At 36.6% G+C, this 17,021-nt stretch overlaps 1 protein-coding gene across 1 annotated transcript in view; it reads right to left on the reverse strand.

The window, feature by feature from the left end:
• The window catches only part of LOC102490014 (THO complex subunit 2-like), a gene marked incomplete at its 5' end in the record, with an annotated part of 77,164 nt that extends 60,895 nt beyond the window's left edge, over positions 1 to 16,269 (reverse strand). The window contains 5 exon segments of the mRNA XM_027766444.1: positions 4,095 to 4,290; positions 5,834 to 6,006; positions 6,836 to 6,991; positions 10,222 to 10,314; positions 16,103 to 16,269. Of these exon segments, the coding sequence (XP_027622245.1) occupies positions 4,095 to 4,290; positions 5,834 to 6,006; positions 6,836 to 6,991; positions 10,222 to 10,314; positions 16,103 to 16,269 (785 nt within the window).
• Between the last annotated feature and the right edge of the window lie 752 nt (positions 16,270 to 17,021).

The following is a 17,021-nucleotide window of genomic DNA, read 5'->3' on the forward strand; positions in this document are numbered from 1 at the left end:
ACCTTCGCCGCCTTCGTCGAGATAACCCACCCACGCCGAGGCTGGTCCCCGGCACATTTTTACAAGCATATACGTGCTATCAAAAACATGTAAGGTGAGCATTTAAAACTGTGCTATTCTATAATTAGAGAAAACGTAATGATAGCAAGATGTGTCATATCAAACTAGCCTATTCACCATCTCACCACTTTCGGCCTGAGGAAAAAAAAAAGACTAAAATTGGTTAGTATACTAGAACAATACTTCTCATTTGCTCTTTGGATCATCAACATCACCAGGAACTTGTTAGAAATGTAGATTTTTCAGTCCCATCACAGACATACAGAAATGGTAGGTCTAAGGATGGGGCTCAAGAATCCATAGTTTAAGAAGTTGTCCAGGTGATTTTGATTCATGCTAAAGTTTGAGAATCATTGTATTATAAAGTCCTATACTATTATATGTATCTCAAATTTAAGAAACATATATGCACATAATCAGAGAAATAAATGATTTCAAATAACTGCAAGGTGGAATACTATTCTATTAAATGATAACTTGGCCTAAGTACATAGCTACTTTTAGAAATATGTATAATTTATATACATACATACACAAGCAACCTCACGCTAATAAACGAGATTTGTTGGGACCAGCAGTTGGCGATGTACTCCCATGTAGTCGACTGCGGCTCAAGTCCCGGACCCGGTTGCTTAAACTCACACCGGGCACGTGAGCATGTGTGCCCAAGACCCCAAGAGGAGAATGGAGGAGAAGGGATTGCGGCATGGCCATTCCCCCTGGGGGGTGATTTCTTGCTTTCTGTCTCTCTTTCTCTCTCTTTCTGGTGAACACACACGCCCTATAGCAAAAATCTCTCAAAAAAATAGATAAATAAATAAACATGAGATTTTTTTTTTAAAGTTTAATTTTAAGTACATGATTTGGAACTAAGGTCACATTTGCCCTTTAGAAGTAATCTGATAAATCCTGGTTGAATTCCAGGCTAAACAACAAAAGCCTTTTTAAACCTATAAACACAAAACAAATTATCTGTAATAGTGAAATGTTTTTATAGAAAAAAAGAAACCAAAATTCTAACTCAGATCACTGGCAAGATTCACTTTTTCTACCACAACCCTAGTAATAAAAAAAAAAATTTCTTCCCACACAAGTCCCAGTGGTTTAAACAAACATTCTCTTCGTGCCCTCTCCTTCTGAAAACTAAACTGGAGTTGGTTCAGGAACCAGGCATAACTGGGACCAAACAGAGGTATATGAGGAGCTTCAATGAGAAAGAGGTAGAGGGCCTACGATGGCTCTGTGTATCTTGTTAACACAATACTGTATATTTATGTATAGAAGTTCCATAAGTGGATGTTTGGACTCCTGCTTACAAGCTTACAAAATGCTTGTAGCCAAACAGAATTTCAGAACAAGAGTTTTGAGCATTAACATTTTCACTTAAAAAGAATAACATTAGATGGGTGAATGGATAATAAGAAACTTACTATTTACATAGTCTCAAAGTATCTACCGACAAGATTGCTGTAATTGTAGAGAATCCTGCTAGTGATCACCTTAACCAAGTAATGAAAGTTGACTTGACCAGTATGAAACAAACGGACTCCACCTGCCTCCTGATATCATGTACTAGGAAAGACACAACCCTTCCCCCCTTTTTTTTGACCAGGCACTATTTAACATGAATTAGAATTGTTTTGTTATTAGAATTAGATTTTCAGACTATAAGGATCTAGACAGTAAAAGATTTTAGGAATCAAATAGTAAAACATTATTACTTTTCCTTTGTATATAAATATTTCATATAATAAGCTATATGTTTACAACCAACTACATTACAGATTTCTTTAGAGTACTTTTATACAATGTAAATTTGTGACATTTAAAACAATCTGCAAGGAACCTATAGATGGTGTGGTGGGTAAGGCACTGGACTCTCACATGGCCAACTACAGTTTGAGTCCCAAACCTGGCAATTTGAGAGTCATGCTTGGCATGTGTGCTTGTGTGCCCAAAGTCAAAAGAGAATAGAGAAGAAGAGATTATGGTGTGGCCATGCCCTACAGGGGATGACTTCTCATTTTCTGTCTCACTGTCTCTCTCTGGTGAGCACACAAGCCCTATGGCAAAAGCCTAAAAAAAAAAAGTTTTTAAATACCAGCCAAGTATTAAAAGCCAAGTCAGATATATTAGATATCAAAGAATTAACATATACTTTATGTTCATTTTTCTGTAGTTACTGTTATCTAAATGTAAAATTAGATTCAATCACCAAACACTGGAGAAACCTTTATTTGTGCTTATAACAATCTCTAAATATTCTTGGAGTTATATTCTTTTATACCTAAAAAGAAATTATTTATTCTTTTCAGCTTGAAGGCCTTGGCATAAAAAGTAAACTATAACAAAAAATACTACTAAATTAGAATTAATAAAAATTAAAATTGTTTCCTTTTCAAAAGTTAACAAAATGAAAAGGCAAATCAGACTGGAAAAAATGTTTTCAAAATCACATCTGATAAAGTTGCAACCAGAAAAACACAACTTAAAAAAAATTTTAACAAACAAGAGAAATAAACAGGCACTTCACTGAAGATGATTATAAATAGCCAAACACCTATGAAAAGATACCCAACATCACTAGTCATCAGGAAAATGCAAATTCAAAGTACAACGAGATACTACTATAAATCCATTAGAATAACTAAAATTTCAAAGAGTTGTAATACCAAGTATTGGTGAAGATGTGAAGCAACTGGCCAACTGCCTTCAGGAATATAAAATGTTATCCCCATTTTGGAAGGGTTTGAGAGTTTCTTATAAAGTAAAATATAAACTTACTCATATTACCTAGCAATCTCACTCCTGAGGACACAAAATGCATGTCCCCTAAAGACCTGTATAAGAATATTCAAAGCAGCTTTATTTATAATAGCTCCCAATTTAAATAACCAGCATGCCCATCAACTGGTGAATACATAAACAAATTCTGATATATTGAGATGATAGGAATGCTCAGTAATGAAGGAACTGCTGATATATGTAACAAGTAAATCTCAAAAGCATTTAGTACAAGGAACCAGATAGAAAGGAGTGAATAAAATATAATTTCACTAATATGAGTTCTAAGGAAAGCAAGTTATACTAACAGAGGCCTATCTGGTTCCTTGCTAGGAACCAGAAACAGAGTTAGGGAACTGCCTGCAAAAGGGTCAAGAGGAAATTCTCTCAGCTGATGAAAATATTCTATATCATGATTATGGGGGTAGCCATCCATGTGTTAAAACCCATCAAATTATACATTTAAAATAAGAAATTAACTAATTTAATATTCTACCTCAAAGCTAATTTTCAAAACAAAACATACCATAAACACTTCTGCTTGGAGCAGTGACTAGGAAGGAATACAAGGGAGACTAAGGTGCTGGTCCTGCTCTATTTATTTGGGTGATTGACATATGTTTAGTTTGGGAAAAGTCACTGAGTTTATGATTATGATTTGTGTGTTTTTCTATATGAATGTTTTGTTTCAATAAATGTTTACGAAGAGAAAAGTAAAAGAATGAATCCTCAACAATCTCAATGTTCAAGGTGACTTCATAAAATAACAGAAATGATGGAAAACTGCAGCCAAGAAAATAAGAAGACAAGCCAGAAAAAAGAACACTAAGTAACCACGAATTATAAGGGATTCAAAAAGCAGTCATTTGTCCAAAGCATATTTTTCTACATGGTAGACTTGAGTAATAAGCTAGCTATATTTGGGATAGACATATCAGGGGATTTCAAAAAGTTCATCACAAAAAACACACATTACAAAAACACTATGCATGAATTTCAAAAATATTTTGCATCAAAATTAATTTTTGTACTTCCCATTTTTCCATGAACTAGGTAAAGTGAACCTCATGTGAGTGTGTGTGTATGTGTGTGACTGTATAGGTAGGACATAATGGACTCTCCATAAACCTTACTTAACCTTTTCTTAAATTAGGTTTACTTTGTCTCTAGATATGTTCATAAGACAAGTATACTCAGAACATTTTCATTTCAAAATTTAGTTTTCTGCTTGAAAGAAAAGTCTTACTCACCTCCTTCATAAATGACTTCCCTATGCGCACCACTTTTGCAAATAAAATGGGATCGTGAGAAAGGTGAGGACCAAGGTAACAGAACATATTGAATACATCTCTCCTCAAATCTTCAAAACTCTCTGCTTGTTTTGGTGCTCTCTTGTTTTGCAAAGCATTAACAGGTGAGCCTTTAGCACCTTTAGGTACACCAACTCTAGAAAAAGAAGCAAAATAATATATTAACATTATATAATACCCACTTTTTTAAGTTAACACAGTCATCTTAACCAGTAAGTCAAATTTTTCTTGCTCATCTTTGCTTTTTATATTTCAATCATGCCTAACTAACTTCATTATACAAGAAAATTCTCAACTGGTAGAAAAACGTACAAACAATATTAGGGGAAAAAATCAGCTCAGAGAACAATTCTTCTAATTAACTGCTTAAGAAAAGGAAATTACAGAAATGCAGGTTTTAAGTAACATTTAATACACACACACCCACCCCATATAATGATTTTATTTAAACATGGTCAGTATCAAGAATTTGGATTTTAGATATAAGCATGAGGAATAAGAATAAACTTCAGAGACACTGGAAGGTGAAACAAAAAATATGGATATAACAGCATTAATTCTATCTGAGGTCCACTACTTAGACTGAGTATGATGGCAGTGGTGGTAAAGAAAACAAGCTACATAATGAAAGAGGGTGTCACACTAAAAAGGATGGCATGGCCAGAGTTCTCACCTGCTGAGCAGGTGTCCCACTGTGAAGTCACAGGGGTCACTCTGAGAAGAAGCCTTCACAGACAACAGCCCAGGTTGCACTGAAGGTAGCAGCCAGCAGCTATGCACCAATCATATGGCTGGAGCTTTTGAGACAGGCTCTAATCTATGCCAGGGCTGAAGTCAGAGCTGCTGCCCAGTAACTTGCAAGTAGGCTGAGGGCTAGAGGACGGGTCCACACAATAACTATGGATGATAAGGGAGTTTGCAATAGCAATTTCCAAATAGCGGCCTATATGCCAGGAGAGATAAGGCAGGCAGAGAGGCAATGCCCTCACTCAGAGCCACTCAACCCAGGATTGAGGGAAATTACACTAAGCAAAACCTTGGGAATTTTCAGCCTCCCCCTAGAAAGAGGAAATTTTGAATGTAAAAAGAAAAGAGAAAAAAAAAAAAAACAGAAAAAGAGAGTTTTTACTCTCTATAAAGCAAACCCTACCCTGAAGTCTAAACTATAGTTTTAGACTATGCAGCAACATACACTGTAAAATACCTGGTCTGGACATTAGGAGATAAGTCTGTGAACAGTTCCTTCTATTTTGAGGAAAAAAAAAATACTAAAACACAGGGTGCCAGTCCACAGTGTGGTAGTTAAGGCAGCTGGATTGCACATATCCTACAAGATTCAAGTCCCGGACCCAACACCTTGAAAAACACACTGGGACCATGTATGAATGCCCAAAATCTCAAAACGAGAAATGTAAGAGAAATTATCACAGAGTGACTACCCTCCTTGGGGGTGGGTGCTTTCTCACTTATCTCTTCTCTCTCTCTCTCTCAGCAAGTACACATGCTCTCTGGAAAAATTAAAAAAAAAAAAAAAACTAAAATACACACTTTATTTCAGGAGACAGGATAAATACATAGGGTTGGTTTTTTGTTTTTGTTTTGTTTTCTGGTTTATTTTTTTTCCCCCTAGTCTTAAACCATTTCTACCTCAATGATTACTGAAAAATGCATCAACATACCTTCGGTAGAGAGGCTCAATAGTTATGTGAATGAGCTTGCAAATAGCAAGGGCTATTAGCTTATGTGAAGCTGCATAGTATGGAGGCATCTGATCCATGATGTTCTGTGCATGCTGCCAATCGCCAATCTTCAACAAAGCTTCCAATAAACCAAGTTTTTGGTTGTCAGGTGGCTAAAAATGAACAGTAAGAGCAAAGATACTTAGGATAGAGACACCAAGAAATCTTAGTATATTTCACTTTTAAAATACTGAACTGAGGGCTGGCCTTATAGCTTGGTGGTTAAGGGAGCCAAATCTCACATGGCCAACTGTGGTTCAAATGCCAGCCCTGGTGGCTGAAGACACAAAGGATACATATGTATGCATGTTCAAAATCTCAACAAGATGGAAAAATGGAGACAGAATGTGACATGATCATATGCTATTGTGAGGTGTTTTCTCCCTCTGCTGAGTGCACATGGGCGCTAGTAATTAAAGAAAACTGAGCTGAACAATAAAATGTACATCAAAAATAGCTGTCACTCATGGAAAACTGAAGAGTATTTTCCTCAAAGTACAATCAAGATTTTTAGTTACTGAAAAAAGAAACAGTAAGATTTTCTTTTATATTCAGCAAAGGCATTATGGTATGTAGACTTGGAATTAAGCTCCACGTAATATTATATTGTGCCATGGGGAACTAGAATTTGTTCATTTTTGAGAACATCTTTAGAATTTGAGGGACATTAATGCACAGAGCACAAATACAGTCAATGTATTTTGTGATTTTACTTAGAATTCGTTTAAAAATTTATATAAGAAAAATATGGCAGCCTCTTTGGGAAGATGCCGTTCTGATTAAAATTAAAACCATTTTTGCAAATGGGTGTTACAAAAAAAAAAAGATTTCAGCACAATCAAAATTAAGAAATTATGTTTCCATAAATGGACTATTAGAAGTTAAATTTCATAATTCGAAATCCAGGGGAAAATGTTAATTTTATTTGAATGAATTACATACCTTCTCTACTTTGTCCTCCTCTTTTTCTTTTTCTTTCTCTCGTTCATCCATTTTTTCCGAAGATAACACAACCATTGTAAGTTTTCTAACAATTTGCTTTGCTTCTACAATTTCTCGTTTGTGTTCATCCATAATACAACTATCAGCTGGAAGGAGCTAAAAATATTTCATTAAAATGCTATGAAACAGCTAATACTAACTACTTGCTCACATGAAAAGCAAACACTAGTTTCACTTGATAAATCTGTAAATACGTATAGCCTATTCTCTCATTATTTTCTTAAGTACTTAAATTCTGCATACCTCTTAAAATCAGGTAGCCATTCAAAGTTTCATGTCTCCTGCTTGTTAGAGATACTAAATTAATAGTAATACTACGAAAGTGATGTTTACCATTGAGTTTATTAGTTTACCCAAGAAAATATATAAATATTCCATTAAAAACACTACATGTTTCCCCTTTAAGTAAAAGACTGCATACAGATCCAATCTAGGGAAGTGAGTCACTTTATTAAATAAAGGGGTAAATTTGAATGCTCTAAGTAAAAAGTCTTGAGTAGAAAAATTATTAATAACTTGACATCTCACTTTTCATCTTCTGGGTACCTACTATGACTTAAGTAGCAAACTACCAATAGTTTCTAGTTCATTTAAAAAGAGAAAGAAACATGTGCACAGTCAACTCTCCATTATAAAAAGGCCCAAGTACAGCCACCTTGTATGAGTGGAAGATTGTTAATGCAGATATTTCATGAAATAACCTTGACACAAAAATACAGCCAAGAATCATTGTGTAGCAGTTTCTGCTAGGCACTATGGTAAGCTATGAAAAAAGTATTCCTGCCCTTGAGAAACACATAGTCTATTTTAGTAATAAGTTTAACGCAAAGTAAATAATTTGAAATAATAAAACAAAACATAATGAAATATGAAATATTGTGGATTTTGTCCCATTAGAAACAGAAAGGGAGAGGGCTGGCCCCATGGTCAAGTAGTTAACGGAGCCAGATCCCACATGGCTGACCACAGTTTGAATCCTGGGCTTAGTGGCTTGAAAAATACACTGGATGTATGTGCGTGGGTACCTAAAATCCCAAGAGTAGAATGGAGAACAGACTGCAGTGTGGCCATCCCCCTGGGAGAGGCACTCTCGGCTCTTGCACGCGCTCTCGCTCTCTCCCCCCACCACCTCCACCCCATGAGAACATGCACCCTACAACAAAATTAAATTAAAAAACAAAAAAGGAAAGCATGTTGGGCCCATATATCTGCATGCTCAAGATACTGAGAGAATGGAGAAGTGCTCGTGATGTGACCACACCCCATGGGGGCTACTTTCTCCCTTTTTCTCTCTGTGGCCAGCACATGTGCCCTCTAGATCTTAAAAGAATAGAAAGAGAGACGAAAAAGTCACGATGGACTCGTGCATGAAAGTAGACAAGACATTTTTCCCCCTTCTCTGGCAGTCAAACACATTTTTATTGCTTTAGTAATATGCCTGGCATAGGTCTGCATCTTTCACCTGGACTTCTACAACTGCCTCTAATGAGAAAACGGTGTATTTCTTAGTTTTCTCATGTTCTAATTTTATGTATTTTGAGAATATGTTATTAGCTGCATGTCAAGTTAGAACTGCCTCAACTTCCCAGTGAACACAACTTTATTATTACGAAGCAACGCTCTTTATATCTTTTTGCCAGGGCCTATTAATAATAATAATTTCACTGCGACATTTTCCCAACCCTTATACTTTTAAGGTTTCTTTATCCTTAGGTTTTAGTTGTGTCTCACGTAAGCAATAAACTGATTTTTTAATCCCATCTGACAATCTTTTTCATCTTAATGCTTAGTCTGCCTGCATTTATTAATAAAGTCAAATACATCAGTAATAAATCTATTCTCATTTTTGTACTTTTCATTTGTTATACTAGTCTACACTTGCCTCCAAATTCGTAATACCTGTCTTCAATTATTCCCTTTTTCAGACTAGTTTTCCATATTGTTTGTACATCACTTCTCTTCTTTAAATCTTCAATGACTAAATTCCCAAGGAAAAAAAATTCAGACTCTCTACTATGTCACTTAAGACCCTTTAGTTTAGTCCCAACCTACTTCTAAATTCTCATTCCCCCTATATATGACCCCAGGCTCTGACCACCCTAAGCTTCCTAATTTTCCTCTCTGGGGATAATAAAACCATTTCAAACATCCTACCTTTATACTGAGTTAATTCTACCTATAAAGCTTTCTAGCATTTTAAGGTCAGACAACTCCTACTCATCTATCAAGATTCCCAGTTCAATATTACTAGTTTGGGAAAGTCTTCCAAAACATCCCCAGACAAGATATGGTCACTATCTACCCTGAGCTCTCACAGAATGAAGTAGTGATTATATCAAGCAAAATGCTTTTCTCCCTTGCTAGGCTAGGACTGTTTCCAAGGTAGTATCCAAGTTTCACTCAACTCTGTAGCCACAGTAAGCAAAAATAAGCAAGGAAGTTACAAAGTGAGTGCAAAGGCAGTGAGGACTATGCCAGCTATAGGCAGGTTAAGTTCATAAATATCCTAACGCAGGGACCAGCAGTTAGCGTAATGGCTATGTCGCTGGACTCCCACGTAGTCGACCGTGGTTTGAGTCCCGGACCCGGTGGCTTAAACTCATGCCGGCCTCGTGTGGGTGCGTGACCAAGATCCCGAGAGGAGAATGGCGGGGAAGGGATCCTGTCTGGGGGGGTGATTTCTCGCTTTCTGTCTCTATGTCTCTCTCTGTCTGTCTGGCGAGCACACGCGCCCTATAGCAAAAACCTTTCCAAAAAAAAAAAAATATATATATACCCTAACGCAACTAAAAAATTTAAATGAGAATTTCTCCAGCTAAGCTGCTGCTAAAGTTAATATTATCAATTACGACTGTAAACTCTTCTAGATCGTAGATCCAACAATAAAAGCAGAATAGTCATTTATCATCCAGTGAAAATGCAAAAGAAAAATTTTTCTACAAAAAAATTTAAAAAAAAATTCTTAGAATTTCTCATTTATCCCAAATGACTAAGATGAATATTTTAGAGACAAGGTAGAATTTCAGTAATCCCATATTTTCAATTTATATATAATAGAGAAGCATAAAACCCCACTGGTTAGAACTTTGCCTCTCTGAGATATGCCTTAATGACAAAAACTTAAAAATTCATATCCAAGCCTAAACTCTGTAAAGGTGGCCAAAAAAATGATTAAATTCATTCACTTTATTAAGTAAACACAAAGTAATAATATATTAGAGTTCAAAAATAAGACTTGAGAGCCCAAAACCAACCCTGGATGGCTGCCTATTCCTCCTCCCTACCCCTGGGATGGACAAATATTCTTAGCAGCCCATTTGACTTACATGTACATAAAGATCATCTAATTCAATAAGATTAAATTGAAGAAGTACTGCTGCAACTCTGTACAATGACGATGGAGTCTCACCATTTGGTTCCTTGAGGAAAAAAAATGTTTTCTCTTAGTGCATAAATTACAATTAAAACCATATCCTTTACCTACCGATAATTACGAACAATTAGATCAAATAACTCTAAGCCAAGAATATGCTTCATTGCTCTTCCTGATCATATCAAACATCTGAATTCAGGACAAAGATTATATTAACATTCCTTTTCACATTGTAGCATTTTCCCATAAATAAAAAGATGGCAATTTCAAAACAAGACACATTTTACAATGCATGTTAGTATTTGAATAAAATCAAACAACTGAATGGAATAAGTAAAAATATTAAGTCTGTGTGCGTGCGTGTGTTTGTGGGTACAAACTGTCTTGTTTTAAGTAATTCTCAGTGGAGAGGCAGACAGACAAGTCTGACGAATGTAGGAATGCAGACCCAACTATATTTGCTTTATATTTCTCTCCCTTATAATTTTATCTCTTGGGTTGTATGCTAAGTATATCTGCTTGTCAGCTGATTTCCCTTTTTAACTTGGTATTTATACATATACAAATGGATAAATGAATATTGTAAAGTATGGGATGGCAAAGTCCAGAAACGGGATTTTTTGAGACTTATCTGTTTAATTTTTAAATTGCTGGGGTCAGATGAAAAGAAAGTGAAGTGAGACTGAGGGACCAGCAGTTAGTATAATGGCTATGTCGCTGAACTCCCATGGTTCGAGTCCCGGACCCGGTGGCTTAAATTCACACCGGGCGCGTGTGCATGCATGCCCAAGATCCCGAGAGGAGAATGGAGAAGAGATTGTGGCGTGGCCATCCCCCCTGGGGGGTGATTTCTTGTTTTCTGTCTCTCTGTCTCTGACTTTCTGGTGAGCACACGTGCCCTATAGCAAAATCCTCTCAAAAAAAAAAAAAAAAAAGAAAAATCGCCTAAAAAAAAAAAAAAAAAAAAAAAGAAAGTGAAGCGAGACTAACTGGTAAAAACTGGCCAAATGTAAATAAAAAGTAAATAGTGATACACTACACTCCAATTCTACTCAACAATGAAAATGAGACCTCTGTAGGCTACTAAAGCTATCCAACAATCATGATGGATATCATGCATACAAAATATAAAGCTACACACCAGTACAAACCATTTTTAAAAGTCATTATTTCACTTTTCTTTTATGGCAGACAAGAAGTATTCAATTTAATAATAGTTTATTAATTCTGTTTCTTTATAAATGGCTATTTAGTATCAGAACATTTTCCCATCAAAACAAACAATGGTCAGGGTCTCAGAGCAAACTCACAGAAGCTCATTTAACTTAGAGACACCCTCTCCTCCGCTACCTGACTTGAATACACCAGGATCACTTTCATTATTCTTTATCCTTCTTTAAATGAAACAGAAGAAGCCCCAGACTCCCGGATGAATTGTCAACTCCCCCATTATGAGCTCATATTGTTCTGTGGCCCCTGGTTCTAAACTGAGTTTCTTATATGACACAGCTAGCCTATGCTTTTTTATACATTCTGCCAAACACTGTAGTTTAGTGAATTCATCTGTTTATATATAATTACTAATAAGGGCAGGTTTTTATAACTTTGCTGTTTGGTTTTGTCATATTTTTGTCCTCATTTTCTCCATCACTCCCACCTTTTGTGTTTAATTTTGTCTCTGTATGTGTACCATTTTGATTCTCTTGTTCTCTTTTCTACATTTTTTTAATTTTCTTAGTAGTTACTTTGGGTATTACAACCAACATTTTAAATGTACAATAATCTAGTTTAAATTAATACCAACTTAGCTTCAGTAGTATAAAAACCTCTACACTCGGACATCTCTGTCCCTTCTTTATACTGTTAGTCATAATTTACCTCTTTATACATAGTGTGCCACTTAACAGATTTATTGTTTCATACCTCTGTCTTTTAAATCATATAAGAAAAAAAAAGGAGTTACAAACTAAACATATAATAATACTGGCTCCAGTAGTTTACCTATATAATTACCTTCACCTTCTTTGTTTCTTCACATGGCTTCAAGCTACTGCCTAGTGTCCTTCCATTTCAGACTGAAGGACTCTCTTTAACATTATAGTGTAGTTCTACCAACAACAAACTCCTTCAGTTCTTATCTGGGAATTACTTAATTTCTCATTTTTAACAATAGTTCTGGGGAATAGCAAATGGCGTAATGGTTACATCGCTGGACTCCCACGTAGTGAACCATGGTTCGAATTCTGGACTCGGTGTCTTAAAACTCACACTGGGTGCATATGCATCCACACTCAAAATCGCAAGAGGAAAATGGAGGAGAAAGGATTGAGATGTGGCCATCCCCCCAAGACGTGATTTCTAGCTTTCTGTCTCTGTCTCTCCAGTGAGTGTATGCACCCTTATAGCAAAAACCTTTCTCTCAAACAAAAAAGAAGAGTTAATAGTTTTCTCTAATTACTTTACATATGCTATCTTACTACCTTTTGACTTCCATAGAGACAATCAACTATTCATTTCACTGAGAATCTGTGTACTTATGACTCATCTCTCTTACTGTTTTTAAGATTTATTTTTTTGTCTTTGAATTTCAATAACTTGAATGTGTCCCACTGTGTATCTCTATGAATTTATCCTGCTTGGTGTTCATTGAGCTTCTTGGATGTATAGATTCAAACTTTTCTTCAAATGTGGGAAGTCTTAAACCATTATTTCTTTGAATATTTAGTCTTTATTTATGTATAGCGCAAGAGTACGTTAAGAGAGAGAAGAGCATCTTAAACAGGGTCTGGTCTCACCATGATCCCCTTTCTCCAGTTTCTCAGGCACTTGTGTGTGTGTGCCTGGCATGTTTCAGGCTGACCAAGCCAGGGACTCAAATCAGAGTCACCGCGTGGAATCAGGCTTCTCTTGAGCAGCACATTATCACTGAACCATGAGCCAAACCTATTTCAAATATTCTTCTTTGTATCTTTCTCTCTTTTTACCTCTTACTGAGACTCCCATTATGCATATATTGGTACACTTGATGTTGTCTCCTTAGACTAAGTCATTTTTCCTAACTTTTTTCCTCTTCTCAGATTGGATAATCTGAGTTATCAATTTGGCTGATTATTACTTCTGCCAGCTTAAAACAGCTATTGCAACTCTCTAGTAAGTTTTTCATTTCATTTATTGTACTTTCAAACTCCAAAATCTCTCTTTGGTTCCTTTAAATGATTTCCATTTACTGATATTCCCTATTTAGAGACACAGCCACTCTCCTGGTTTCCCTTAAGCTTATAAGCATATTTAGGACCACTGATTTAAATTCTTTATCTAGAAAGCCCATTGCCTTAGCATCCTCCTGGACAGTTCCTACTAATTTCTTTATTCCTATCATAAGCAATACATTCTAAATTTGTTTGCATGTGCCATTATTTCTTGCTAAAAATTGTACATACTGAATACTAACTTTGTGGCAACTCTGGAAATCAGACCCTTCCCGCCTACCACCACCAGCATTTGTTGATGCTGCTTGTGGATTACTATTGTGTGTTTAGTGACTATTCTAAACTCTTTTTGTGAAGTCTGTATTCTTTGTCATGTATGGTCACTGAAATCTATGTTCTATTAGTATAGTGGCCAACTAGCATATTCATAATCTTCTTAAAGGCCTGGAGCAAAAAGAAGAGAGAGAGGAGGGAACAAAAGAGAAAAAAATATTCTCTAGTCTTTACAAACTGGCTGTTTTAGAGGCACTCCTCAACATCTGTCCAGTCCATTTACAACTCTGGCTTAATTCTTCACTTCCAGCTTGCTCAGAACCTGAACACTAGGGCCAGCAGGCGGTGTGGTGGTTAAGGGCACTGGACACCCACATGGCTGAACCCAGTTCAAATCCCGGACCTGGCAACCTGCTTTCTCACTTCCGCCCCTCTCTCTACCCCACTCTGTCCCCCTCTGGTCAAATTTAAAATAAATAAAGATAAATAAAATAATTATTAAAAAAAAAAAAAAACCTGAACACCAAGCAGAGGAGAAAGCCTATGTACAGTCTTCTCAGGCCTTCTGTTCAGTACACATCCAGCTCAGGAAATATACTTAGCCATCTCAATTTCCTGATGTATGTGAGAGCTTTTTAACAGCCCTTATTCCTCCACATATCTCCTTTTCTAAATTCTCCCTTCCAAGGCTTTTTCCCTTGCTCCAGGCTGCTTCAGCCAATGGTTGTACCTTTAAATCTATTGGCAAAAATTGCCCCAATCCTGGGAACACTCCCAGTCAGGAGAAACAAAGACAGGCCCTTATGCCAATCCTTCAAGGGTGCTTTCTCATTTTCCCTCTCTCCCTCCAGCAAGCACATGCACCCTATAGTAAAACCTAAAAAGTTTGAATTTCATCCTATGAATAAAAGTTTTAGAACAAGTGAAGTGTCTAGGGACCAGCAGCTGGCATAATGGCTATGTCACTGGACTCCCATGTAGTTGACTGCAGTTCAAGTCCCAGACCCAGTGGCTTAAACTCATGCCAGGTATATGTGCATGTATGCCCAAGATCCCAAGAGGAGAAAGGAAGAGAAGGGATTGCGGCATGGCCACCCCCGGGGGGTGATTTCTCACTTTCTGTCTCTCTGTCTCTCTCTTTCTCTTTCTGGTGAGTGCACACACCCTATAGCAAAAAACAAAACCTCTCCAAAAAAAGAAAAAAAAGGAACAGTGAAGTGTCTCAATTAGATCTTTTACAAAGTAACAGTAGCAATAAAATTAAAGTTGGATTGAAAGACAACCACAGGCATGGATTAGTTTGATAACTATTATAATGGTTTAAGTGAAAAATTATGTAAGATATGCCTTAAGTATTTATTTATAATCATAAAAAGTCCCAAAATTCACTGTCTATACAATAAAATTCTAACTCTTACCATGGTTTTCAGGGCCCATGACCATCTAAAATGCACCTATCTGTCTCATGGCATATCCTGTACCTATGTCACACAATCCAGCCATCAGACTATGGAACATTTCCCTTCAATCTGTTATATGCAGTCACACCTTCACTCTCACCCTGTTTGTGGCTCATATGTAAAAAGTCCTCAGTAGGAACCAGACAGTGGTACAGTGGTAAAATGCAACGCTCTACAAGGCTGACCTACAAAGGGAGGTTCTGGGTTTGCATTTAAAAACCTCCTGGAGCTCACTGGGCACACACATGCCCATGGTCTGGAGCCAGCTAGGGATGAATTGCAGCATCAAAACTCTATTAGGAGTGCTATTTCTCTCTTATTCACAGAAGGGGAAAAACAAAAAACAACAACAACAAAAAAACACATACACACACTCCTACTCATCCTTCAAGAATCAAGTTAAAAAAGGGTTAAATCTGGTACCAACAATTGGCGCAATGGCTATGTCGCTGGACTACCACGTATTCGAGTGTCATTCGAGTCCCGGACTCGGTGGCTTAAACTCACGCCGGGCGCATGTGCTTGCGTGCCCAAGATCCCGAGAGGAGAATGGAGGAGAAGGGATTGTGGTGTGGCCAGCCTCCCTGGGGGATGATTTCTAGTTAGCACCCCCCATGAGACAAAATCCCCCCCCCCCGATAAAAAGGGTTAAATCTATAAAGTCTTCCCTGGCTCCATCTCTCCTGAAGGGAAAATTAATGATGCTTTTTTCCAGGCTGTCACATCACATCACACATATTAATATAGTACTTACCCCGTCACATTGTTAGCTATTCATTTACCCATCTCCTCCGCTAAAATGAACTAACAAAACTAATCATTTACAAATAAAACTCAAATTATATTATACGTATAAAATTAGGAAATACATACACACACACTTTTTTCTTACCTGGTAAAACTTGAACTTGAACCCAAGAATATGACACAGTGTTTGCGGTTCACACATACTCATGTAAGATTCTAATAAAGATATAAAGAAGTCATCGTGTTCTGGTCTGCATTCAAACACTTCTAAAATTACATCCAAAACTCTATTGGGATCCAGATTAAAGCATCCTACAACAGATGAGATATACATAAATTCAAAAATCATTATATATCACTCATAGTAAAGCCATTAACTTTTAGGGATAACTTACATAGCATGATAAATTTTTGTTTATTCTTTTACAAGTTTGCTTTCCCTTTCCCAGAGGAAAATCTTCATAACTTTCAAGATAATAAAGTCCATTCTACCCATTTTACAAATGAGAATATCATTTGCCCAAGATCACAGAGTGGGTTCATGGCAGGCCCAGAGCTAGAGCCCAGGACCTGTGACACTACCCAGGTAAACATTCCCCTATGCCATACTGTCTAAGTAGTTCTTGAATTCTCAAGCTTGTGAGAGAGATTCATATTATTAATTCTTAGCAAAATATGAAACTTAAACAATTTTAAAATTTAAGCAACTAAAACTTTTTTTTTAATGTTTTAGGTAGATGTATCTGGAATGTTGATAAAAAGTTAAAAGTTCAGATTCATGGGGGCTGGCAGGTGGTTAAGGGCACTAGACTCCCACATGGCCAACTGCAGTTCAAGTCCCAGACCTGGTGGCTTGCTTTCTCCCTTTCTCTCCCTCTCTTTCTCTTACTGTCTCTCTCTGGTAAAATTAAAATAAATATAAATAAAATTGAACAAAATAATTCTTAAAAAAAAAAGTTCAGATTCATGAAAGTGGACCATCCCTTTCAGAATTCCTTTTTAGTTTATTTTACATATACAATAGAGCTAAAAAATATCATTGCACTACATTTATGTATTTGTTT

Source organism: Tupaia chinensis, unplaced genomic scaffold, assembly GCF_000334495.1.
Source record: "Tupaia chinensis unplaced genomic scaffold, TupChi_1.0 Scaffold143572_1, whole genome shotgun sequence".
Classification (NCBI taxonomy): Eukaryota; Metazoa; Chordata; class Mammalia; order Scandentia; family Tupaiidae; genus Tupaia; species Tupaia belangeri.